This window comes from Coregonus lavaretus (assembly GCF_964263955.1).
Source record: "Coregonus lavaretus genome assembly, chromosome: 26".
Lineage (NCBI taxonomy): Eukaryota > Metazoa > Chordata > Actinopteri > Salmoniformes > Salmonidae > Coregonus > Coregonus lavaretus.
The window spans coordinates 10,237,000-10,262,102 of record NC_140013.1 but is presented as its reverse complement, the minus strand read 5'-3'; the positions used below and the strand labels follow the sequence as shown (position 1 = coordinate 10,262,102).

Here is a 25,103-nt window from a genome sequence, read left to right as displayed (position 1 = left end):
CCTTTTTGGCCATTTGGCCCCTCCCATAGGTCCTCACTTTAGTGTTCACAGATCATCCAAGACTGGATAATTTAGTCTATAGGTTCACCTAGGGATTGCTGGAGCCTTTTCCCTATATTTTCCCTATCCAGTCTAGTAAACACCAAAGAGAAACCCCTGGGAAAAAGGGTAATGAAAGGGGCAGAAAATAAAATGTGTTGTAGCCAACCTCACTGTTTGTGGATCAGCTCTTGGTCTATTTTCTGGGGCTTATTCAGGGGATTGAAACGTTGACATCGTTGCAGATAGAAATAAAACGTAAAAGACCAAGAACATGCTGTTATCATTAGGAACAGTAGGGAGCAGTGTATTCTCAAAATGTATATCTGCAGCGTTCTAGGCGTTTGAACACACCCCTGTCAAACTTGTAACAGTGGGGTGGAGGACAGCCTAAACTTAAAACTTGAGGAGACGGAGGCAGGGAAGTAGGCTACAAAGTAACAGTTTGGCGGATGACATTGACAGCAGAAAAAAAAGGAAATGTCTTCGGGGTACAAATCTTGGATACTGCTTACAGGTTTTATACTATTCTATGTTGCTTATCTGTTGCTTGGAGCGCTCGTTTTCTCCACCATCGAACGGCCGGTGGAGGACAAACTAAAAAGTGACATACACGTCCTGAAAGAAGAGTTTCTCAACCAAAGTTGCGTCAATGCAACATCACTTGAAAACTTTTTGGAGAAAGTTTTACAAGCCAATAAGTATGGAATATCTATCCTTCCGAATTCTTCTGCGAGTTCAAATTGGGACTTGGCTTCCTCTTTGTTCTTCGCCAACACTTTAGTAACGACAGTCGGTAAGTAAATAGTTTATACTTGTCTTTGTTAGGCCTACATCGTTTCCGTTTTGTTTCGGCTGGTACGTATAACACAAATCCATATAGCAATTTCTAAACAATTTAAGTGCTAATATTGCAAAATACTCAAGGAAACACTGATTGTTTACAGATTACAATTACAGTTCCAACTGGGTATTTGTTTGTACTCAGTGACCAAAACATGGCACGCGTCAATGGGCCCGTTTGATTTTCAGGTAGCCTTGCCCCAGTATCAGTGCCTTAGAAGTCATTAGAGCAGGGATGGGCAACTGGCGGCCTCCTTTTGAAGGCCCTCAGATCAGTTTCCACTGATTCAGTCAGGTTCTCAACCTACTGTAATTTCGAAATTTGGTTGTGCATCAGCAGTTTTACTCAGTCACTGATAGTCAGTCAATTAGCCCATGTCAGCTAAATTTTTTTACATTGCTAAATCAGTTTAGCAGCCAGCTATCTAAACTTGTTATCATGGTTGAATTACTGGCCCTGGGGCCCCCATTGATTTTGTAAGTTAGTCTCACTCAAATATAATTTCTCTCCACACTATGTCTAAATGTGTAGAATTGCAGGAAATTAACTGTAAAACAGCTCATTTGACTCTCCGCCTAATGGCGAAATTAGTAGAATTGCATGAAATTTGTTTTAAAATTGCTAAATCTATTCTCCGCCCCTTGGCAAAATGTGTAGAATTGCATAAGATTAACTCTAAAACGTAAAAAAATCTCTGATAAGCAGACCTGCGAGCAACTACGGTCTCTCATGATGAGTTCAGATTTAAGTACCTTTGAATGGGGTATGGTAGTAGGTGCCAGGCGCACTGGTTTGTGTCAAGAACTGCAACGCTGCTGGGTTTTTCACGCTCAAGTTTCCTGTGTGTATCAAGAATGGTCCACCACCCAAAGGACATCCAGCCAACTTGACACAACTGTGGGAAGCATTGGAGTCAACATGGGCCAGCATCCCTGTGGAATGGTGTTCCTAATAATTGTTATACACTGTTTATATAGTGAAAACAATAGTGGTCCTAGAACGGAACCTTGAGCAACACCGACACTTACCATTGAATTGTCAGAGGACAAACCATCCACAAAGACGAACTGATATCTTTCCAACAGATTTAGATCTAAACCAGGCAAGACCTTGTCCATGTAGATCAATTAGGGTTTCCAATCTCTTCAAAATAATGTGGTGATCGATGGTGTCGAAAGCGGCATTAAGGTCTAGGAGCATGAGGACAGATGCAGAGCCTAGGTCTGACGCCATTAAAAGGTCATTTACCACCTTCATGAGTGTGGTCTCAGCACTATAATGGTGTCTAAAACCAGACTGGACGGTTTCGGATAAATTATTTGTCTTCAGGAAGGCAGTGAGTTGCTGAGCAACAGATTTTTCTAAAGTTTTTGAGAGGAATGGGAGATTCGATATAGGCCGATTTAAAATAAAATAAAAATAATAATTTTTTTTTTATATATAAATATTACTGCCACTTTTAGTGAGCTTGGTATACATCCAGATGATAGGGAGACGTTTATTATGTTCAACATAGGAGGGTCAAGCACAGGAAGTAGCTCTTTCAGTAGTTTAGTTGGAATAGGGTCCAGTAGACAGCTGGAAGGTTTAGAGGCCATGACTATTTTTGGTGAATGTGTCGAGAGACAGGATAAAAAAACTAAAGTGTCTCCATTGATCTGAGGTCCTGGCAGTTCTGTGCAGACTCGGGACAACTGAGTTTTGGAGAAATACGCATATACTAAGAGGAGTCTGTAATTTGTTTTCTAATGATCATGATGTTTTCCTCGAAGTTCATGAATTCATCACTGCTGAAGTGAAGGCCATCCTCACTTGGGGAAGGAATGCTAGTTTTCAGTTAGCTTTGCGACAGTATCAAAAATAAATGTTGGATTGTTTTTATTCTCCTCAATCAGGTTGAAAAAGTAGGCTGATCGAGCAGCAGTGATGGCTTTTTGATATTGCGCGGTACTGTCTTCCCAAGCTAGTTGGAAGACTTCCAATTTGGTGGAGCGCCATTCCGTTCCAATTTTTGGAAGCTTGGTTCAGGGCTCTGGTATTTTCTGTACACCAGGGAGCTAGTTTCTTGTCAACATTTGTTTTTAACGGTGCGACTGCATCTAGCGGATTACGCAAGGTTAAGTTTTGATCCTCAGTTAGGTGGTTAACCCTTTAGAACCCGTAGCAGCCGTCAACTGACTTTTAAAAAATTACTATAGTGGCCGCGAACTGCATTGTTTTTCTAACAATATCTGTGTCAATATAGCAGAATTAATTTGCTAACAACCTATTGTGGTATTCTCCTGGCTGTTGTCATCAACCAGAAACAGGGTATCACTTAAAAAATCACTTAATTACTCAAAATGACGGTGCCGGCGCGTCCACGACTTTTCTTCTTCTTTTAAGTTTTATTGGCGATCACACAATTTAATGTGCATCTCGCCACCGACTATGCGGGATGGAAACAGGATTCCCCCCCAAAAACGGAACTACCAAAAAATAAATCAAATGAATAAAACAACTTTTCTGTTAAAAATAAATAAAACAGATCTGATCCCTACACGGGCTCAAGGGGACCCTTTACTGCAGCCACAATACTGTCTATTTTCTTCGACTTCTATGAGACTTGTGCTGTACAGTTTATAACTGTGGCAATGAACGCAACAAAGTCCACCTTTTTAACACACAGGGTATCTTTTGTCCGGCAGCAAACATTTACTACAGGCTGTGGTGTATCCAGTACCATCTCTTCACTAGCATCACTTGTTTTCTCAATTTTAATCGCCTCCGCATAGGAGATTCGATTGACCACTCTAACTTTTGCCACCTCAATTTCCTTCACCCTTACAGGGAACTCAGGATCATGATCCCCACCAGCCTTTGAAAGGCTGGTCATGGCTCACATCAACACCATTATCCCAGAAACCCTAGACCCACTCCAATTTGCATACCGCCCCAACAGATCCACAGATGATGCAATCTCTATTGCACTCCACACTGCCCTTTCTCACCTGGACAAGAGGAACACCTACGTGAGAATGCTATTCATTGACTACAGTTCAGCGTTCAACACCATAGTGTCCTCAAAGCTCATCACTAAGCTAAGGACCCTGGTACTATACACCTCCCTCTGCAACTGGATCCTGGACTTTCTGACGGGCCGCCCCCAGGTGGTAAGGGTAGGTAACAACACATCTGCCACACTGATCCTCAACACAGGGGCCCCTCAGGGGTGCGTGCTCAGTCCCCTCCTGTACTCCCTGTTCACCCATGACTGCATGGCCAGGCACGACTCCAGCAACATCATTAAGTTTGCCGACGACACAACAGTGGTAGGCCTGATCACCGACAACGATGAGACAGCCTATAGGGAGGAGGTCAGAGACCTGGCCGTGTGGTGCCAGGATAACAACGTCTCCCTCAACGTGATCAAGACAAAGGAGATTATTGTGGATTTACAGGAAAAGGAGGACCGAGCACGTCCCTGTTCTCATCGACGCGGCTGTAGTGGAGCAGGTTGAGAGCTTCAAGTTCCTTGGTGTCCACATCATCAACAAACGATCATGGGCCAAACACACCAAGACAGTCGTGAAGAAGCCATGACAAAGCCTATTCCCCCTCAGGAGACTGAAAAGATTTGGCATGGGTCCTCAGATCCTCAAAAAGTTCTACAGCTGCACCATCGAGAGCATCCTGACTGGTTGCATCACCGCCTGGTATGGCAACTGCTCGGCCTGCGACCGCAAGGCACTACAGAGGGTAGTGCGTAGGGCCCATTACATCACTGGGGCCAAGCTTCCTGCCATCCAGGACCTCTATACCAGGTGGTGTCAGAGGAAGGCCCTAGGAATTGTCAAAGACTCCAGCCACCCTAGTCATAGACTGTTCTCTCTGCTACCGCACGGCAAGCGGTACCGGAGCGCCAAGTCTAGGTCCAAAAGGCTTCTTAACAGCATCTACCCCCAAGCCATAAGACTCCTGAACAGCTAATCATGGCTACCCGGACTATTTGCACTGCCCCCCCACCCCACCCCATCCCCCTCTTTTACGCTGCTGCCTCTCTGTTTATTATTTATGCATAGTCACTTTAACTCTATCCACATGTACATATGACCTCCATTACCTCGACTAGCCGGTGCCCCCGTACATTGACTCTGTACCAGTACCCCCTGTATATAGCCTCCCTATTGTTATTTTATTTTACTGCTGCTCTTTAGTTATTTTTTACTTAACACTGCATTGTTGGTTAAGGGCTTGTAAGTAAGCATTTCACTGTAATGTCTACACTTGTTGTATTCGGCGCATGTGACAAATAACATTTGATTTGAATTACAACACCGTCGTCCTTCTACAAACCTTTCTTCAGTATACTCTGTTCGTCTGCACACACTTGAAACATGGCCAAATCCTTTACAATTCTTACACTGCAGTGGTTTTGGGACGAAAGCTCTTATGGCGTATCTTACATAACCAAGCTTCACATGCGTAGGTATTTGCTCTTCATCAAAAAACAACAGGACCGACAGACTTTCTTATTTTTCTTGATTCACCCAGCGGGTCATACGCCGGGCACCAACCACACCAGGAATTCTCTTCAGGTATTCAACCTGAACATCCGTCATCACCCCTGAGATGACTCATTTGACGTGTGTTCTACTCCAAAGTTAAAAACACAAAAATTCTATTGTCCGGATTCTTTTGAGGCCCACTGCAATTTTCCTCTGCTCTTCAGAAATACAATGAATCAAAATAAGACCACTCCTGGTCACTCTGACAGACTCCACTTTTACAAGTGCATACTTCACCATTTTCGACACCTCAATCGTGTTTCCCACATACGCATCCTTACTCAACAAACGCATCCCAACAAGAAGCCATTCATTATAATTTACACACGGATCCTCCACTCCAATTTTAGACAATATCCTTTTTGTTCCAGTTTTCGATATTACTGTTGTCCATTCAGAACATTCGTCTTCACCAAATTTACTCGACGCACTGCTTAATTCGAACTCAGCATCCACTTCTGCCATCTTCCCATCTCCCAAATGTTGACTTTCTTCCCTCATTGACTTTTCACTGTGGAAAAGGTTGTATCTCTGTTGTTTGGTGATATGGATTCGAACACGTGATGTCGAGGTGAGTGAGTAAACAGCAGATATGTTTGGTGGTGTTTGATGCTGTGAAATTTGGGGAATAGCTCTCAGATTAGCAAATCCTCTCATGATCACTTGGTTGGTACAGGCGAGCACATCATCGGTGGAGCAGGAGCTCAAATGATTGCTCTCTGTCTCATGGAAATAGTTGCAGTGTTTAGCTGTATATAGTCAGCTAACTAGTTGGTTATTTTGTCTTGTTTCTACCTATGTAATTCATATGGCCCAAGCTGCTTGCTATAGCTAGCTAGCTAGTCTGTCAGGCAAGAAAAGTTGTGTGTGGCGGTAAATTTGGGCTGTGCTTGCGAAGCGTCAACCTCAGCTGTCACTTTTTTACTAGCTAGCCAGCCATGCAGACTACCAGCTAACTAGCCACCGAAGTGGAGATTAGAGTAATTTGTGTTTATCTGTTGGACTTAGGTCATGGTTTGTCATGTTTGCAAGGTACAGATATTCATAGGCTATACATTGCCTCGCTTTCCTATTATTTGACAGTTTAGCTGTCGTGTTAGGGTAGATCCCTGTGCAGTGGAGCTCATATGATATTGAGTTACAATGATATTTGTTTACATAGCCAGCTAACAAGTTGCTTGTTTTGTCCTGTTTCTACCGAAGCAATTCATTTGGAAACTGTCCCAGCTTCGTAACTAATGAGCTAACATCTGTAGTTTGTCTGTCAGGCAAGAAAATGAGAGTTGGAGGCAACATTGTGCTTCGCTCACAATGCTGTCACTTGATCGTCTCACTCCCTCCCTACAAAGACAACCAGCTAACTTTGTTTGCCCATCGAAATAGATGAGGAATTATTCTAAACCTGTTTGGCTAAATTGCACATAGTCATCTTTTATTTTACTTTCAACTTCCTAAATAAATAAACAGTAGTTGATGTGTTGAATCTGTAAACTGTTGTGCCACATACTTTGACTTCGTATCATCTATGAAAAGTAATCTGACCATGCATCTTGAAGTGTGAGTACCCTAAATAGCCTTTATGGGTATAATCTGACCCATTTATGAATGTATTTTTGTGTACTCTATCCTGTCTGATTATCCTTCAGTCTGACATATTGTACATATGCACACCATTAACTCCGAAACAATCTGTCCACTAAGGGCTTCATAAAATAATTTTGGTTGATTGATTGAAAGTGCTGTATAGCATCATAATGGGTGTGGGTGTGTGGAATGGGAGGCGTGTAACATCACACAATTTATTATGGAAACCCCTAAGAGGTGATTATTAAGAAGAGAGTATGTGTATGGTTGAGAAAAAGAGAGACAGTGAGAGAGAGATGATGTTTCTGACCACAATTGTATCCTATTTGTTGCGCCGCTCCTCTCCCTCTCTTATTCTGTTTCTCTTAGGTCAGTGAAAACGAGTGAAGTGATGTGTAGAGTCAGGGCTCAGCAGCAGAAGGCAGGGAGTAAGAGGAGTTAAAGATGATCTGAGGCCCAGCCTAGTCCTAAAGTGACAGTGGCAGGGGTTTTAGAGTTGTTTCTAAAAGTGGTAGGATTGTTTCTTTTTTTCAGATCTGTTTTTGAACACCAACCTGTCTGTCACCACATCCAATTCACTGAATTGTTGTCAAAGTAGGCTACTATTTCTACATTTTGTCAGGCGTAGTCTGTTTTAAATCTTTATTGAGAGATGTTATCTACATTTTGAAATAGTGTCTGAATAGTTATTTGCATTTTTACATTGTTACAGAAGTAAGAATGTTTGTCAATAAAATAACCTACTTTCAGAGGGAAAAAATCGATCTAATACTTGTTGCATTTACTGAATTGTTGTCAAAGTACTATTTTTATATTTTGTGCCACTTTGTAGGATGAGGCCGTGCTTCAAGAAGTGTCATGTCATGGTTGTAGGCTAAATTGTGTACGTTTAAAAATTGTCTCTGACCAGTTGTGTTTTGTATATTCTCTCTTTATCGGTCTCTATCTAATACTTGTTGCGCTCACTGAATTGTTGTCAAGTAAGCTACTATTTCTAAGTTTTGTGTCAGGCCTGGTTTGTACTAAATCATATTGAGAGAGAGGTTATCTACATTTTGAAATAGTCTCTGAATAGTTGTTTGCATTTTTACATTGTCAATCAAATAGACTACTTTGTGTGGGTTTTGAAACACTTTCTGAATATTGTCCTCTGGTCACATTTTGGAATCTTTTAAAAATATTTATATGTAAATAATATTTAGGTATAATATAGTATACTTGGTACATTACATTTTGAGTGAGTAATTTAGTCAAATTTACTACAGTTGAAATACTATAGGGCTTTTTGTTGTGTCGAGTGTTAATCTTTACACAATAGAAGACAACATTTGTGTTATTCCTTTTGACATGAATGTGGTGTCATATTAAAGAAGAGGTTGTTGCTATGTCTGTTTGTTTGAAATGTGTGAGGAAAATTAGCTATATCTAGAAAATCCTCAGTAATCTACGGCAGCGTTCTAGAGTTCTATTGGGGTCTAAATGGTTAACAGATTGTTGTACTCTGACGTCCTTGGGTAGGTGGAGGGAGTCTGGAAGGGCATCTAGGAATCTTTGGATTGTTCGAGAATTTATAGCGCGGCTTTTGATAATCCTTGGTTGGGGTGTAAGTGAATAATAATCATTATTATTAATTAATTTTTTATTAAACAAAATACAAACAATACAATAATTACATTAACAAGACAATACAACCATAAGAATTTAGGATGATGTACATAACAATACTCAAAGCGAATAACTTTTTGTGATTGTAAATGTAATAAGATGGTGGTCCGACAGTCCAGGATTAGGAGGAAAAACATTTAGATCCACTATCTATTCCATGGGACAAAACTAGATCCAGAGTATGATTGTGGCAATGTGTAGGGCCCCGAGACATATTGGACAAAACCCACCGAGTCTATGATTGCTCCAAAAGCCTTTTGGAGTGGGTCTGTGGACTTCTCCATGTGAATATTGAAGTCACCAAAAATGTGAATATTATATGCCATGACTACGAGTTCCAATAGGAATTAAGGGAACTCCATGAGGGATGCTGTATATGGCCCAGGAGGCTTGTAAACAGTACCTATACAATTGATTGAGAAGGCTGCATAGATTTCATGACTAGAACCTCAAAAGAAGAAACCAGTCTTAATTTTTTTCGTAAATTTAAATTTGCTGTCATAAAGGTTAGCAACACCTCCACCTTCAAGGGATATGATCAAATCAAATTGTATTTGTCACGTGCCGAATACAACAGGTGTAGACCTTACCGTGAAATGCTTACTTACAAGCCCTTAACCAACAATGCAGTTCAAGAAAACTGTTTACTAAATAAACTAAAGTAAAAAATAAAATAAAAGTAACACAATAAAATAACAATAACGAGGCTATATACGAGGGATACTGGTTGATCACTAGTATAACCAGGAGGAAAGGCCTCATTTAACACAGTTAATTCATCAGGCTTAAGCCATGTTTCAGTCAGACCAATCACATCAAGTTCATGATCAGTGATTAGTTCATTGACTATGACTGCCTTGAAAGTGAGGGATCTAACATTTTAAGTAGTCCTATTTTGAGATGTGAGGTATTATCACAATCTCTTTCAATAATGACAGGAATGGAGGAGGTCTTTATTCCAGTGAGATTGCTAAGGCGAATACCGCCATGTTTAGTTTTGCCCGACCTAGATCGAGGCACAGACACTATCTTGATGGGAAAACTGAGCTGACTACACTGACTGTGCAAGGGGTGGACTCTACTAAGCTGGAAGGCTGGCTAACAGGAGTTAGAGCCCTGTCTATGTTGATAGATAAGATGAGATCACCCCTCAGCTATGATGGAGTCTGTCACTCCTCAGCAAGCCAGGCTTGGTTCTGTTTGTGGGTGAGTAGTGGTTTTAAACTACTTGAGTAAAAATAGTTTTTTAGGGTATCTGTACTTTACTATTTATAATCTTGACAACTTTTACTTCACAACATTTCTAAAGAAAATAATGTACTTTTTACTCAATACATTTTCCCTGACACCCAAAAGTACTTGTTACATGTTGAATGCTTAGCAGGACAGGAAAATTGTCCAATTCACACACTTATTAAGAGAACATCCCTGATCATCCCTACTGCCTCTGACCTGGCGGACTCACTAAACACACATGCTTTGTTTGTAAATTATGTCTGAGTGTTGGAGTGTGCCCCTGACTATCCGTAAAGAAAATGGTGCCATCTGGTTTGCTTAATATAAGGAATTTGAAATTATTTATACTTTTACTAGTGATACTTAAGTATATTTTTACTTTTAGACCTTTTACTCAAGTAGTATTTTACTGGGTGACTTTCACTTTTACTTGAGTCATTTTCTATGAAGGTATTTTGTAAAACTTTTACTCAATTGGGTACTTTTTCCACCACTGCATGAGTCCCAGAAAGAGGGCCAATTATCTACAAATTCAATCTTTTGGGAGGGGTAGAAAACAGTTTTCAACCCTGCCCTGAACCTCAGTCGCTGTCACTAGCCGGCTACCACCCGGTACTCTACCCTGCTCCTTAGAGACTGCTGCGCTATGTATAGAGTCATTGCACACTGGTCACTTTAGTAATGTTTACATACTGTTTTACAAACTTTATATGTACAGTATATACTGTGTTCTAGTCATGGCTCATCCTATATAACTACTGCTATACACACCTTTTCTATTCACATACTGTCTATTCACACACCATTCACATACAGTGGGGAAAAAAAGTATTTAGTCAGCCACCAATTGTGCAAGTTCTCCCACTTAAAAAGATGGGAGAGGCCTGTAATTTTCATCATAGGTACACGTCAACTATGACAGACAAAATGAGCATTTTTTTTCTCCAGAAAATCACATTGTAGGATTTTTAATGAATTTATTTGCAAATTATGGTGGAAAATAAGTATTTGGTCAATAACAAAAGTTTCTCAATACTTTGTCATATACCCTTTGTTGGCAATGACACAGGTCAAACGTTTTCTGTAAGTCTTCACAAGGTTTTCACACACTGTTGCTGGTATTTGGCCCATTCCTCCATGCAGATCTCCTCTAGAGCAGTGATGTTTTGGGGCTGTCGCTGGGCAACTCGGACTTTCAACTCCCTCCAAAGATTTTCTATGGGGTTGAGATCTGGAGACTGGCTAGGCCACTCCAGGACCTTGAAATGCTTCTTACGAAGCCACTCCTTCGTTGCCCGGGCGGTGTGTTTGGGATCATTGTCATGCTGAAAGACCCAGCCATGTTTCATCTTCAATGCCCTTGCTGATGGAAGGAGGTTTTCACTCAAAATCTCACAATACATGGCCCCATTCATTCATTCCTTTACACGGATCAGTCGTCCTGGTCCCTTTGCAGAAAAACAGCCCCAAAGCATGATGTTTCCACCCCCATGCTTCACAGTAGGTATGGTGTTCTTTGGATGCAACTCAGCATTCTTTGTCCTCCAAACACGACGAGTTGAGTTTTTACCAAAAAGTTATATTTTGGTTTCATCTGACCATATGACATTCTCCCAATCCTCTTCTGGATCATCCAAATGCACTCTAGCAAACTTCAGATGGGCCTGGACATGTACTGGCTTAAGCAGGGGGACACGTCTGGCACTGCAGGATTTGAGTCCCTGGCGGCGTAGTGTGTTACTGATGGTAGGCTTTGTTACTTTGGTCCCAGCTCTCTGCAGGTCATTCACTAGGTCCCCCAGTGTGGTTCTGGGATTTTTGCTCACCGTTCTTGTGATCATTTTGACCCCACGGGGTGAGATCTTGCGTGGAGCCCCAGATCGAGGGAGATTATCAGTGGTCTTGTATGTCTTCCATTTCCTAATAATTGCTCCCACAGTTGATTTCTTCAAACCAAGCTGCTTACCTATTGCAAATTCAGTCTTCCCAGCCTGGTGCAGGTCTACAATTTTGTTTCTGGTGTCCTTTGACAGCTCTTTGGTCTTGGCCATAGTGGAGTTTGGAGTGTGACTGTTTGAGGTTGTGGACAGGTGTCTTTTATACTGATAACAAGTTCAAACAGGTGCCATTAATACAGGTAACGAGTGGAGGACAGAGGAGCCTCTTAAAGAAGAAGTTACAGGTCTGTGAGAGCCAGAAATCTTGCTTGTTTGTAGGTGACCAAATACTTATTTTCCACCATAATTTGCAAATAAATTCATATAAAATCCTACAATGTGATTTTCTGGATTTTGTTTTCCTCAAGTTGTCTGTCATAGTGTACCTATGATGAAAATTACAGGCCTCTCTCATCTTTTTAAGTGGGAGAACTTGCACAATTGGTGGCTGACTAAAAACTCCCCCCCCCCCCACTGTACATATACTATTTATATTCTGGACTCAGGAAGCTAATTTCCTGCAATTCTATCCATTTTGCTATATGGTTCAAATCAAATCTAATCAAATGTTATTTGCCACATGTGCTTAATACAACAGGTGTATACCTTACAGTGAAATGCTTACTTACAAGCCCTTAACCAACAATGCAGTTTTAAGAAGAAAAAAAAAGTGTGAAGTAAAAAATAAAAGTACTGTGTTTTGTACTGTGTATTTATATACTGTATTCCCGACCATAGCTCATTCTAATATTTCTACTACTGTACATTGTATTTTAGTTACACTGTTTATACACACCACATATTTATTGATATACTGGATTCTTGACATAGCTCACTCATAGATAATGTATCTACTGCTGTACATAATTCCTAGTATATCTTGTGTAAATTCATCCAGTCTAGATGCATATAGATTACCGTTAGTGTTATTTGGGTTGTTAATTGGATTCGTTCCGCCATTTCTTGATATCTTGTTCTTTCTGTTTTGTTTGAAAAATTAATTTGTTTACCTGTTTGACATTTTACTGCATTGTGAGGAGCTAGTAACATTTCGCTGCAACCATTATAACATCTGCTAAACTGTATGTGACCAATAAACTTTGATTTGTATTGTGACCGTGTTTGCTTTGTCTCTGTATTGTGTTACCTACATTCCTTTGTCCCAGGGCGGTTTACTTTGTTCTTTCCATCAATTGAGCTGTTTTTGCTCTCGTTTTTAGTTTAAATATACACCGAAGTCAAATCTAATGAAAATGCAGCAAATGCTATTTTATAATTGTGAGTTTACATTTACATTTACGTCATTTAGCAGACGCTCTTATCCAGAGCGACTTACAAATTGGTGCATTCACCTTATAGCCAGTGGGATAACCACTTTACAATATGTATTTTTTTAATACTTTTTTTTTGGTGGGGTTAGGGGGGGTAGAAGGATTACTTTATCCTATCCCAAGTATTCCGTAAAGAGGTGGGGTTTCAAGTGTCTCCGGAAGGTGGTGAGTGACTCCGCTGTCCTGGCGTCGTGAGGGAGCTTGTTCCACCATTGGGGTGCCAGAGCAGCGAACAGTTTTGACTGGGCTGAGTGGGAACTGTGCTTCCGCAGAGGTAGGGGGGCCAGCAGGCCAGAGGTGGATGAACGCAATGCCCTCGTTTGGGTGTAGGGACTGATCAGAGCCTGAAGGTACGGAGGTGCCGTTCCCCTCACAGCTCCGTAGGCAAGCACCATGGTCTTGTAGCAGATGCGAGCTTCAACTGGAAGCCAGTGGAGTGTGCGGAGGAGCGGGGTGACATGAGAGAACTTGGGAAGGTTGAACACCAGACGGGCTGCGGCATTCTGGATGAGATGTAGGGGTTTAATGGCACAGGCAGGGAGCCCAGCCAACAGCGAGTTGCAGTAATCCAGACGGGAGATGACAAGTGCCTGGATTAGGACCTGTGCCGCTTCCTGTGTAAGGCAGGGTCGTACTCTCCGAATGTTGTAGAGCATGAACCTACAGGATCGGGTCACTGGCTTGATGTTAGCGGAGAACGACAGGGTGTTGTCCAGGGTCACACCAAGGCTCTTCGCACTCTGGGAGGAGGACACAATGGAGTTGTCAACCGTGATGGCGAGATCATGAAACGGGCAGTCCTTCCCCGGGAGGAAGAGCAGCTCCGTCTTGCCGAGGTTCAGCTTGAGGTGGTGATCCGTCATCCACACTGATATGTCTGCCAGACATGCAGAGATGCGATTCGCCACCTGGTTATCAGAAGGGGGAAAGGAGAAGATTAGTTGTGTGTCGTCTGCGTAGCAATGATAGGAGAGGCCATGTGAGGATATGGCAGAGCCAAGTGACTTGGTGTATAGCGAGATTAGGAGAGGGCCTAGAACTGAGCCCTGGGGGACACCAGTGGTGAGAGCACGTGGTGCGGAGACAGATTCTCGCCACGCCACTTGGTAGGAGCGACCGGTCAGGTAGGACTCAATCCAAGAGTGAGCCGCGCCGGAGATGCCCAGCTCGGAGAGGGTGGAGAGGAGGATCTGATGGTTCACAGTATCAAAGGCACAGTATCCAAGGTTCACAGTATCAAAGGCACAGTATCAAAGGCAAAGAGTTAGCTTTAGCAGTGCGGAGAGCCTCCGTGACACAGAGAAGAGCAGTCTCAGTTGAATGACCAGTCTTGAAACCTGACTGGTTTGGATCAAGAAGGTCATTCTGAGAGAGAGATAGCAAGAGAGTTGGCTAAAGACGGCACGCTCAAGAGTTTTGGAGAGAAAAGAACGAAGGGATACTGGTCTGTAGTTGTTGACATCAGAGGGATCGAGTGTCGGTTTTTTGAGAAGGGGTGCAACTCTCGCTCTCTTGAAGACGGAAGGGACATAGCCAGCGGTCAAGGATGAGTTGGAGAAGAGAGGAGGGGATAGGGTCAAGCGGGCAAGTTGTTGGGCGGCCGGCCGTCACAAGTCGCAAGATTTTATCTGGAGAGAGAGGGGAGAAAGAAGTCAAAGCATAGGGTAGGGCAGTGTGAGCAGGACCAGCAGTGTCATTTGACTTAACAAACGAGGATCGGATGTCGTCAACCTTCTTTTCAAAATGGTTGACGAAGTCATCCACAGAGAGGGATGTGGGGGGAGGGGGAGGAGGATTCAGCAGGGAGGAGAAGGTGGCAAAGAGCTTCCTAGGGTTAGAGGCAGATGCTTGGAATTTAGAGTGGTAGAAAGTGGCTTTAGCAGCAGAAACAGATGAAGAAAATGTAGAGAGGAGGGTGTGAAAAGATGCCAGGTCCGCAGGGAGTCTAGTTTTCCTCCATTTCCGCTCGGCTGCCCGGAGCCCTGTTCTGTGAGCTCGCAATGAGTCATCAAGCCACGGAGCAGGAGGGAAGGACCGAGCCGGCCGGGAGGATAGGGGACATAGAGAGTCAAAGGATGCAGAAAGGGAGGAGAGGAGGGTTGAGGAGGCAGAATCAGGAGATTGGAGGGAGAAGGAATGAGCAGAGGGAAGAGATGATAGGATGGAAGAGGAGAGAGTAACGGGAGAGAGAGAGCGAAGGTTGCGACGGCGCATTACCATCTGAGTAGGGGCAGAGTGAGTAGTGTTGGAGGAGAGCGAGAGAGAAAAGGATACAAAGTAGTGGTCGGAGACATGGAGGGGAGTTTAAAATGCACTTTTCCCTGTTCATACAGGGCCATCTGTGGAAGGAATTGTTTTTGTGTAAAGTTTTATTCAGGAATATTTAGTATTGAGTAGCAAGCAATGCTCCCTTTCATCAACCTTTTTTTGATTTATTTTTATAAGTGAGTTCCTTTGTGTGTAGTGGTCTGCAGGCTATATTAGGTTAAATATGAGATTTCCTCTTACCCTCCAGGAGACTAACATAACTTTTGAGTATCTCATGAGATGAACACAGTACAAGCTTTGTCCTCCTCATAGGCCTCACTTAGAGTTGGACCTGAAAGGACAGGGCAGCTCTAACCTGAAGTAGTTTTTTGATTTTTCTTACAAATCAAATCAAAGTTCATTGGTCGTGTACACAGATTTGCAGATGTTATGCTTGTTTCTAGCTCCAACAGTGCAGCAATACATTTACATTTTAGTAATTTAGCAGACGCTCTTATCCAGAGCGACTTACAGTTAGTGAGTGCATACATTTTTTAAATATATTGTTTTCATACTGGCCCCCCGTGGGAATCGAACCCACAACCCTGGCGTTGCAAACGCCATGCTCTACCAACTGAGCTACACGGGACAATACCTAGCAATAATAAAATAAAACACAATGCACACAATATATACTTTAAAAAGATAGCCCTATTTGATAAAATACCAAGTCCATATTATGGCAAGAACAGCTCAAATAAGCAAAGAGAAACGACAGTCCATCATTACTTTAAGACATGAAGGTCCGTCAATACGGAACATTTCAAGAACTTTGAAGTTTCTTCAAGTGCAGTCGTAAAGACCATCAAGCGCTATGATGAAACTGGCTCTCATGAGGACCGCCACAGGGATGGAAGACCCAGAGTTACCTCTGCTGCAGGGGATAAGTTCATTAGAGTTACCAGCCTCAGAAATTGCAGCCCAAATAAAAGTCACAGACACATCTCAACATAAACTGTTCAGAAGGGACTGTGTGAATCAGGCCTTCATGGTCGAATTGCTGCAAAGAAACCACTACTAAAGGACACAATAAGAAGTAGAGACCTGTTTGGGCAAAGAAACATGAGCAATGGACATTAGACCGGTGGAAATTTGTCCAAATTTGAGATCTTCTATTCCAACTGCTGCGTCTTTGTGAGACGCGGTGTGGGTGAACGGATGATCTCTGCATGTGTAGTTCCCACTGTAAAGCGTGGAGGTGTTATGGTGTGGGGGTGCTTTGCTGGTGACACTGTCTGTGATTTATTTAGAATTCAAGGCACACTTAACCAGCATGGCTACCACAGCATTCTGCAGTGATACGCCATCCCATCTGGTTTGCGCTTAGTGGGACTATAATTTGTTTTTCAACAGGACAATGACCCAACACACCTCCAGGCTGTGTAAGGGCTACTTGACCAAGAAGGAGAGTGATGGAGTGCTCCATCAGATGACCTGACCTCAACAATACCCCGACCTCAAACCAATTTAGATGGTTTGGGATGAGTCAGACCGCAGAGTGAAGGAAAAGCAGCCAACAAGTGCTCAGCATATGTGGGAACCCCTTCAAGACTGTTGGAAAAGCATTCCAGGTGAAGCTGGTTGAGAGAATGCCAAGAGTGTGCAAAGCTGTCATCAACGGTGGCTATTTGAAGAATCTCAAATATAAAATATATTTTGATTTGTTTAACACCTTTTTGCTTACTACATGATTCCATATGTGTTATTTCATAGTTTTGATGTATTCACTATTATTCTACAATGTAGAACTTAGTAAAAATAAAGAAAAACCTTTGAATGAGTAGGTGTGTCCAAACTTTTGACTGGTACTGTGTGTGTGTGTAAATATGTATGGCATTTTTTTCCTATTTTCTTGCATTACAACCTGTAATTTAAATTGATTTTTATTTGGATTTCATGTAATGGCCATACACAAAATAGTCCAAATTGGTGGAGTGAAATAAATAACTTGTTTCAAACAATTCTAAAAAATGAATAACGTAGAAGTGGTGTGTGCATATGTATTCACCCCCTTTGCTATGAAGCCCCTAAATAAGATATGGTGCAACCAATTACCTTCAGAAGTTAGATTGCACACAGGTGGACTTTATTTAAGTGTCACATGATCTCAGTATAAATACACCTGTTCTGAAAGGCCCCAGAGTCTGCAACACCACTAAGTAAGGGGCACCACTAAGCAAGGGGCACCACCAAGCAAGCGGCACCATGAAGACCAAGGAGCTCTCCAAACAGGTCAGGGACAAAGTTGTGGAGAAGTACAGATCAGGGTTGGGTTATAAACAAATATCCGAAACTTTGAACATCCCACGGAGCACCATTAAATCCATTATTTAAAAATTGAAAGAATATGGCACCACAACAAACCTGCCAAGAGAGGGCCGCCCACCAAAACTCATGGACCAGGCAAGGAGGGCATTGATCAGAGAGGCAACAAAGAGACCAAAGATAACCCTGAAGGAGCTGCAAAGCTCCACAGCGGAGATTGGAGTATCTGTCCATAGGACCACTTTAAGCCGTACACTCCACAGAGCTGGGCTTTATGGAAGAGTGGCCAGAAAAAAGCCATTGCTTAAAGAAAAAAATAAGCAAAGACATCTGGTGTTCGCCAAAAGGCATGTGGGAGACTCCCCAAACATATGGAAGAAGGTACTCTGGTCAGATGAGACTAAAATTGAGCTTTTTGGCCATCAAGGAAAATGTCTGGCGCAAACCCAACACGCTCAAGTTTTCCGTTTTTTTGTCTTATTTCTTGTTTCACCCCAAAAAATATTTTGCATCTTCATAGTGGTAGGCATGTTGTGTAAATCAAATGATACAAACCCCCAAAAAATCAATTTTAATATAAATATATATATATATATATATACACACACACACACACACACACACACACACACACACACACACACACACACACACACACACACAGTATATGGACACCCCTTCAAATTAGTGGATTCAGATATTTCAGCCACACCCGTTGCTGACAGGTGTATAAAATCGAGCACACAGCCATGCAATCTCCGTAGACAAACATTGGCAGTAGAATGGCCTTACTGAAGAGCTCAGTGACTTTCAACGTGGCACTGTCATAGGATGCCACCTTTCCAACAAGTCAGTTCGTAACATTTCTGCCCTGCTAGAGCTGCCCCGGTCAACTGTAAGTACTGTTATTGTTAAGTGGAAATGTCTAGGAGCAACAAGGCTCAGCCGCGAAGTGGTAGGCCACACAAGCTCACAGAACGGGACCACCAAGTGCTGAAGCGTGTAGTGCGTAAAAATTGTGTCCTTTGGTTGCAACACTCACTACCGAGTTCCAAACTGCCTCTGGAGCAACGTCAGCACAAGAACTGTTAGTCGGGAGCTTCATGAAATGGGTTTCCACGGCCGAGCAGCCGCACACAAGCCTAAGATCATCATGCACAATGCCTCGGCTGGAGTGGTGTAAAGCTCGCCGCCATTGGACTCTGGAGCAGTGGAAACGCCTGTTCTGGAGTGATGAATCACGCTTCACCATCTGGCAGTCCGACGGACTAATCTGGGTTCGGCGGATGCCAGGAGAACGCTGCCATTTCAGGTTGTTAGTGATGTGCACGCCAAGGAACTTGAAGCTTTTGACCCTCTCCATTGGGGCTAGGTCTGGATGGGGGCATGTTCTCTCTGCTGTTTCCTGTAGTCCACGATCAGCTCCTTCGTTTTGTTGCAGTTGAGGGAGAGGCCTTTCTAGAATTTCTGTTTTTTGGTTGGAAACAGGAGGTAGCTTAGTTTATTAGTCAAATTAACTTTTGAGAGGGGTGAGTGAGTCACGCTTTTCAGACAGATTATTCAAAACAGTCTACTCTTGAAATGAAAGAAATCAGTCCTTAGGTAGCCTACTTGAATAAAGTTTCAGCTTGTTACTGGTTCACCTTTTGATTGTTTGCTGATTCTGTCATTGATTGTGTTCACTTTCATTTTGTTCAATGATAACCTACTTGTTCCCATCATAGCTATAATTTGCTGGATGGCGAGATCACTAACCTCTCTCTGGCATCAGCATGTTATCTGCTATTGTACTGTGTGTTTGCTTGCATGGGATCCTAATAACTTCTTACCTCTCTCTCTCTCTCTCTCCACCCTCCCCAGGATATGGGCACACTACGCCCCTTTCGGACACAGGCAAAGCCTTCTCCATCTTCTACGCCCTGCTGGGAGTGCCCTTCACCATGCTGGTGCTCACCGCCTGCGTCCAAAGGCTCATGCACCTGGTGACCTACGGGCCCATCGGCATGTGCCGCCAGAGGATCGGCCTGGACCCTCTCGCCGCCACTGCCGTCCACTTTGCCATACTGCTGCTGTTGGTGGTGCTGGGCTTCTTCGTGGTTCCCGCCGTGGTGTTCAGCCACATCGAGGACACCTGGTCCTTCCTGGACGCCATATACTTCTGCTTCATCACGCTGTGTACCATCGGCCTGGGTGACTACGTGCCCGGCGAGAAGCCCGGACAGAAGTTCAGGTCGCTCTATAAGATCTCTGTGATGGGTGAGTCATGAACTAGTCTGTGTGTTTTGATAACAGGGCGTGGCACACTGACACTGCTCATGACACAGCTCAGACTAAATTCTGTGATACTCATTTACTCATTCAACTTAAATATTGGTGTTCATGATGTTGAGTTAGAATTTTTTGCACTGAAGTCTCTATCCTTTGACTAGAAAACAAGGAAATAATAGTGTGAACAGTGACGAAATGCATCAATGTTTTAAGCAGAGGGATGTGCATAGGTATAAGTGGACTTGACCGTTTTGACCGTGTGCAGACACTTGAGTGAAGTGAGAGACGCTCGGCCCAACACCACCTCTCCAGTACTGAGATGAGCTAGACTTTCACACCTCGGATGTGAGAAATGGTGCCTCCTGAGTGCTCCTCCTCCCCTCAAGTAGTGCATTCCGGTCAAAAGGGTCCATAACGTCCAAGGAAGCGATTTTAAGAACTACTAAATGCTGTTTGTTTTAGTTTTAAAATGTGCTTATTAGAAGATATATTTGAAATACTCATCATTTGAAGATGAGAGAGGACAGAACACCTCTGCTCTACATTGTGCTCAATGTCTAGACTTCTTGTGGGCCAAATGTCAGGTGATATTAGTCAGAATGATGACTCTGCATGACTTTCCCGATAACCTGGTTCAGCCGATGAAAGAAAATGGATGCATTCCTTATCCCTGTGTTGACCCTAGACATGCAATTCTGATACTGCAAATATGCAATATGGTTTATCGTTTGAGTATATTTGTACATTTGTAGAAGTCTAAGGAGGCCCTCTTGTGGTTTTCAGGAGGAAACTAAACGGTGTCACACCACTGCCCCCTTCATGTATCTCACAATGTCTGTGGTTGGTTGGTATACTGGATGGGTGAATTTGAATTGGGCTGCTTGTTTTGGGAAGAGTGCAATGTGTGGTGCGATTGCTCTCAACTTAAGGGCATGTTGCAGTAGGGAGTCAAGGATACCATACCACACCGCCATCTACCCCACTTGTACTTGGAGGGATTTCATATTGTCACATGACATTTTATCTAAGTCATGCTCTTAGTTTTTAAGGTATAATTGAATTACCCCTTTATTCTCTCTCAAAATAACCAGACTGTTTAGAGCCTAGTGGTGGTGTTGTACTCTGCGGTCATTGTGGTGGCTGGCTCTGTGGCGTTGTCTCAGGGTCCGCGCTGTGCTTCAATACGCAGCTTGTTGCCTTGTTTTAGGGCCCTGTGTTTTGGTTGATCATCTCACATGACCTGGATTTTAACTTTTATTTAAAGCTTGTTCATCCCCTTTTTCTTTTTATGTAATATGGTCCAGCACCATCCTCAGACAATTGCTTTAATTTTGGATGTAATTCTCATTAAAGGTTAAAATCTAGGTAATCTGACATGATCAACCAAAACACAGGGCCCTAACTATGTAGGCCAGATCCCCCAGATTATTAACCTGGTTGGTTGTTCTCGTTTCCTAGGAGGATTAGCAACTACTGGAAAATAAGTTGTTTTGCTCATATCAGTATACACTTATCAAAAAATACCCCACAACATGGCATGACAGAATTTAAGTCACAAGGGAGGTGTAAGTCTACTCCGCTTACTGACCTGCACTGAAACAACTGTTTAAACAAATTAACCATGATATGGCATAAAAGCATAACTGTATCGTGAGGAAGCCTGTTGAATAGTTGGCCTTCTTGTCAAGCAGGAATATACCACGAGCACAACAGTGTGGTGACTTTGTGCTTTGTGAGACAAGTGACTATGTCCATATATAATGCTTCTTCCCACAGTGTATACTTGCTCATGGAGCTGATGTTGAATTAATGTTGTGCCCTCTGTCCTCTGCAGTGTACCTGTTTGTAGGGCTGATGATGATGTACCTGGTCCTGCGTACCTTCCACCGGATGGCCGACCTGCATGGCCTGACTTCTTTCTTCCAGCTCCCCCATTGTGACGAGGATATAGAGGAGGATAAGGAGCCCATCATCGAGGCCGGCCCTGAGGACCAGCATGAGGCAGAGGCCTTGGCCAAGCCCCTGGATCCGGCCTCCCAGACCTCCTATAACACCATCAACCGATAAGGACTCATTCCACTCTGGCCCGTTCTCCTTTACATCAGTCAGGTCAAACAGCTAAACAACAGTCACTGTTTTACAGCAACACAGGGATGAGTTTAAAACCTGACCCTACATAGGCACCAAAGACTATCTTTACCGCTGTGAGGCAACTCAGGGCTCAGGTCAGACCTTCCTGCTATGACAGCTCAACTAAAATAAAAAGAAACAAAACTCTACAGATGCAACAGTGCACCCAGTTGACACTTGGCGAGGGTTGTTCGTCAAGGTGGGAAAAGGTTGTTGTTCCATAACCTGCAGAGAACACTCCTGGTTAGGACTGATGAGGATTATTTATCACTTTATGTTGTTGTTTCAGACCAAAAATATATATAAGTTTAGCATAGACCGATATTTTCTTGTGGATGTATTTTCATGTACCCTTTTGTGGTTTTAGGTCAGGGTTGATCAAGGAAGGTCATATAGAAATATCAGATATTTCAAAACTAAACAAACTCATTATAGTGGCCATCTTTGAAATAGTTAGTTGCCCCTCCCCAGTAACTAAGTGAAAAAACCATTGCTTGAGAATTTTTCTTGAGTCATATGATGGAGCACATTCCCAGGACTAGCGTGGGCCTTCCCAGCATCGTTTGGCTTTGTTTTTGCCTGTGGTATAACATGATCATGTGTTTCGAATCAATTCTAAGTATATCATCTGAAGGATAACAATTTTAGGGAACAAAAGGATTGAAAATAAAAACCAAGTATCTGTGTTCTGATGTGTAGTTGTCTATTGTTCAATATTAGGATTTGTAGTAATCAATTGTTCAACGTTAGGAAGTGTCATTTCTGCTATGTGACAGAGCATGTATGAAGTTTGTCCATCTTCAACAATGTATGTAGCAACTGACAATGTAATAACAGCCAATAATGTAATGGCTGCTAATAATGTAATAACTTTTTCATTTATAATATAATAAATGCTGATAATGTAATAGATTGCCAATAATGTTTATAACGCTAATAACGTTTTTGTGCATAATGTAATTATTACATTATGTGTTGATTATTACATTATGAAGTGGGTAACTTTTATGAATGTAATAATTTTAACCAATGTAATAACAGAATTACTAAAGTAAATTCACTATTGTTTTTTCATGCATATCAAGTGTCATGCTTCAGTAATAGTGGACTACGCACCACACCACATTCCTGAATCCTTATTTGATATTACCAAGGGAATGTAATTGGACAGTATATTAAACCAGTGGACTAATGTTGCCCGTACTCATGTTTCCCAGCAGACATAAATGGGGAGATCATGGCATTTGAATTCCAACACATTTAGATATGACAACAGTTTGGGACTGTATTATTATCTGTTATATCTACACAAGAACAGAACATATGTAAAATGGCGCCATGAAGGCAACTTTGTATACTGGTTGACCTGAAAAAGAAAAGGTGTAACACTTTCATATGTGAGGCTCATGAGGACTGTGAAGGCAGATATTGAAAGTAGTGGAAAAAACAGATTTTGGCCTTGGACCAATGGGTTAAGGGTGAGTGAGTGTCTGACATGAGTCTGGTTTCATCTCCATCTCTGTAAAGCAAAGTAGCCTGGTCTATCCTGAGATGAGGAGTGAAAATCCTGTTTAATATTTTTGTGATAATTACAATTTGTCTAATCGCATGACTGAAAGGTGTCTTAAAATTGAGCAGTTGTTTTTTTTCCTCTCTGACGGCACTGGATGTTTGCAAGGTCAGAATGGAAGTGCAATAGTAACCCCCCTTGCAAGTCTGTTGTGGCAATGGATGCAAATGCAAAATGTTTCTTAATATGCATGCCATTAAAGAAAGAGTGATTTTAGGTTATTACATTATTGGTTTAACTTATTACACTATTGATGTCTGGAGCGTATATTGAGATATTTAATTAAATAGTGATCCATTCTGACTACTACACTGAACAAAACTATAAACGTAACATGTACCGTGTTGGACCCATGTTTCATGAGCTGAAATAAAAGATCCCAGAAATGTTCCATACGCACAAAAAGTGTATTTCTCTCAAATTTTGTGCACAAATTAGTTTACATCCCTTTTTTATTACTTTTATTTAACTTTTATTTAACTAGGCAAGTCAGTTAAGAACAAATTCTTATTTACAATGACAGCCTACCAATAGGCAAAAGGCCTCCTGCGGTCACGAGGGCTGGGATTAAAAATAAAAATCATGACAAGTGAGACCTAAGACGACAACACAGCATGGCAGCAACACAACATGACTACAACACGGTAGCAGCACAAACATGGTAAAACCTTGTTGGGCACAAACAACAGCACAAAGGTAGGGACAATATATCACGCGAAGCAGCCACAGCCATACATGTTAGTGAGCATTTCTCCTTTGCCAAAATAATCCATCCACACACAACGTGTGGCATAACAAGAAGCTGATTAAACAGCATGATCATTACACAGGTGCACCTTGTGATGGGGACAATAAAAGGCCACTAAAATGTGCAGTTTTGTCACACAACACAATGCCACAGATGTCTCAAGTTTTGAGGGAGCGTGCAGTTGGCATCCTGACTGTAGGAATGTCCACCAGAGCTGTTGCCAAAGAATTGAATGTTCATTTATCCACCATAAGCCCCTTCCAACGTCGTTTTAGATAATTTGGCAGGATGTCCAACCGGCCTCAGACCACGTGTATGACGTCATGTGGCCGAGCGGTTTGCTGATGTCAACATTGTGAACAGAGTGCCCCAGGGTGGCGGTGGGGTTATGGTATGGACAGGCATAATCTACGGAAAACGAACACAATTGCATTTTATCAATGGCAATTTGAATGCACAGAGATACCGTGACGAGATCCTGAGGCCCATTGTCGTGCCATTCATCCACTGCCATCACCGTGTTTCAGCACGATAATACACGGCCCCATGTCGCAAGGATCTGTACACAATTCTTGGAAGCTGAAAATGTCCCAGTTCTCCCATGGCCTGCATATTCACCAGACATGTCACTC

At 42.4% G+C, this 25,103-nt stretch overlaps 1 protein-coding gene across 1 annotated transcript; it reads left to right on the top strand.

Annotated features, from left to right (window-relative positions):
* The first annotated feature begins 411 nt into the window (after nucleotides 1–411).
* Nucleotides 412–23,343, top strand: LOC311101771 (potassium channel subfamily K member 6-like). Its single transcript, XM_084142957.1, has 3 exons — nucleotides 412–835; nucleotides 19,616–20,011; nucleotides 21,858–23,343. The coding sequence occupies exons 1-3, from the start codon at nucleotides 520–522 to the stop codon at nucleotides 22,088–22,090; spliced, it is 945 nt and encodes a 314-aa protein (XP_083999083.1). The 5' UTR covers nucleotides 412–519; the 3' UTR covers nucleotides 22,091–23,343.
* The last annotated feature ends 1,760 nt before the right edge of the window (nucleotides 23,344–25,103 follow it).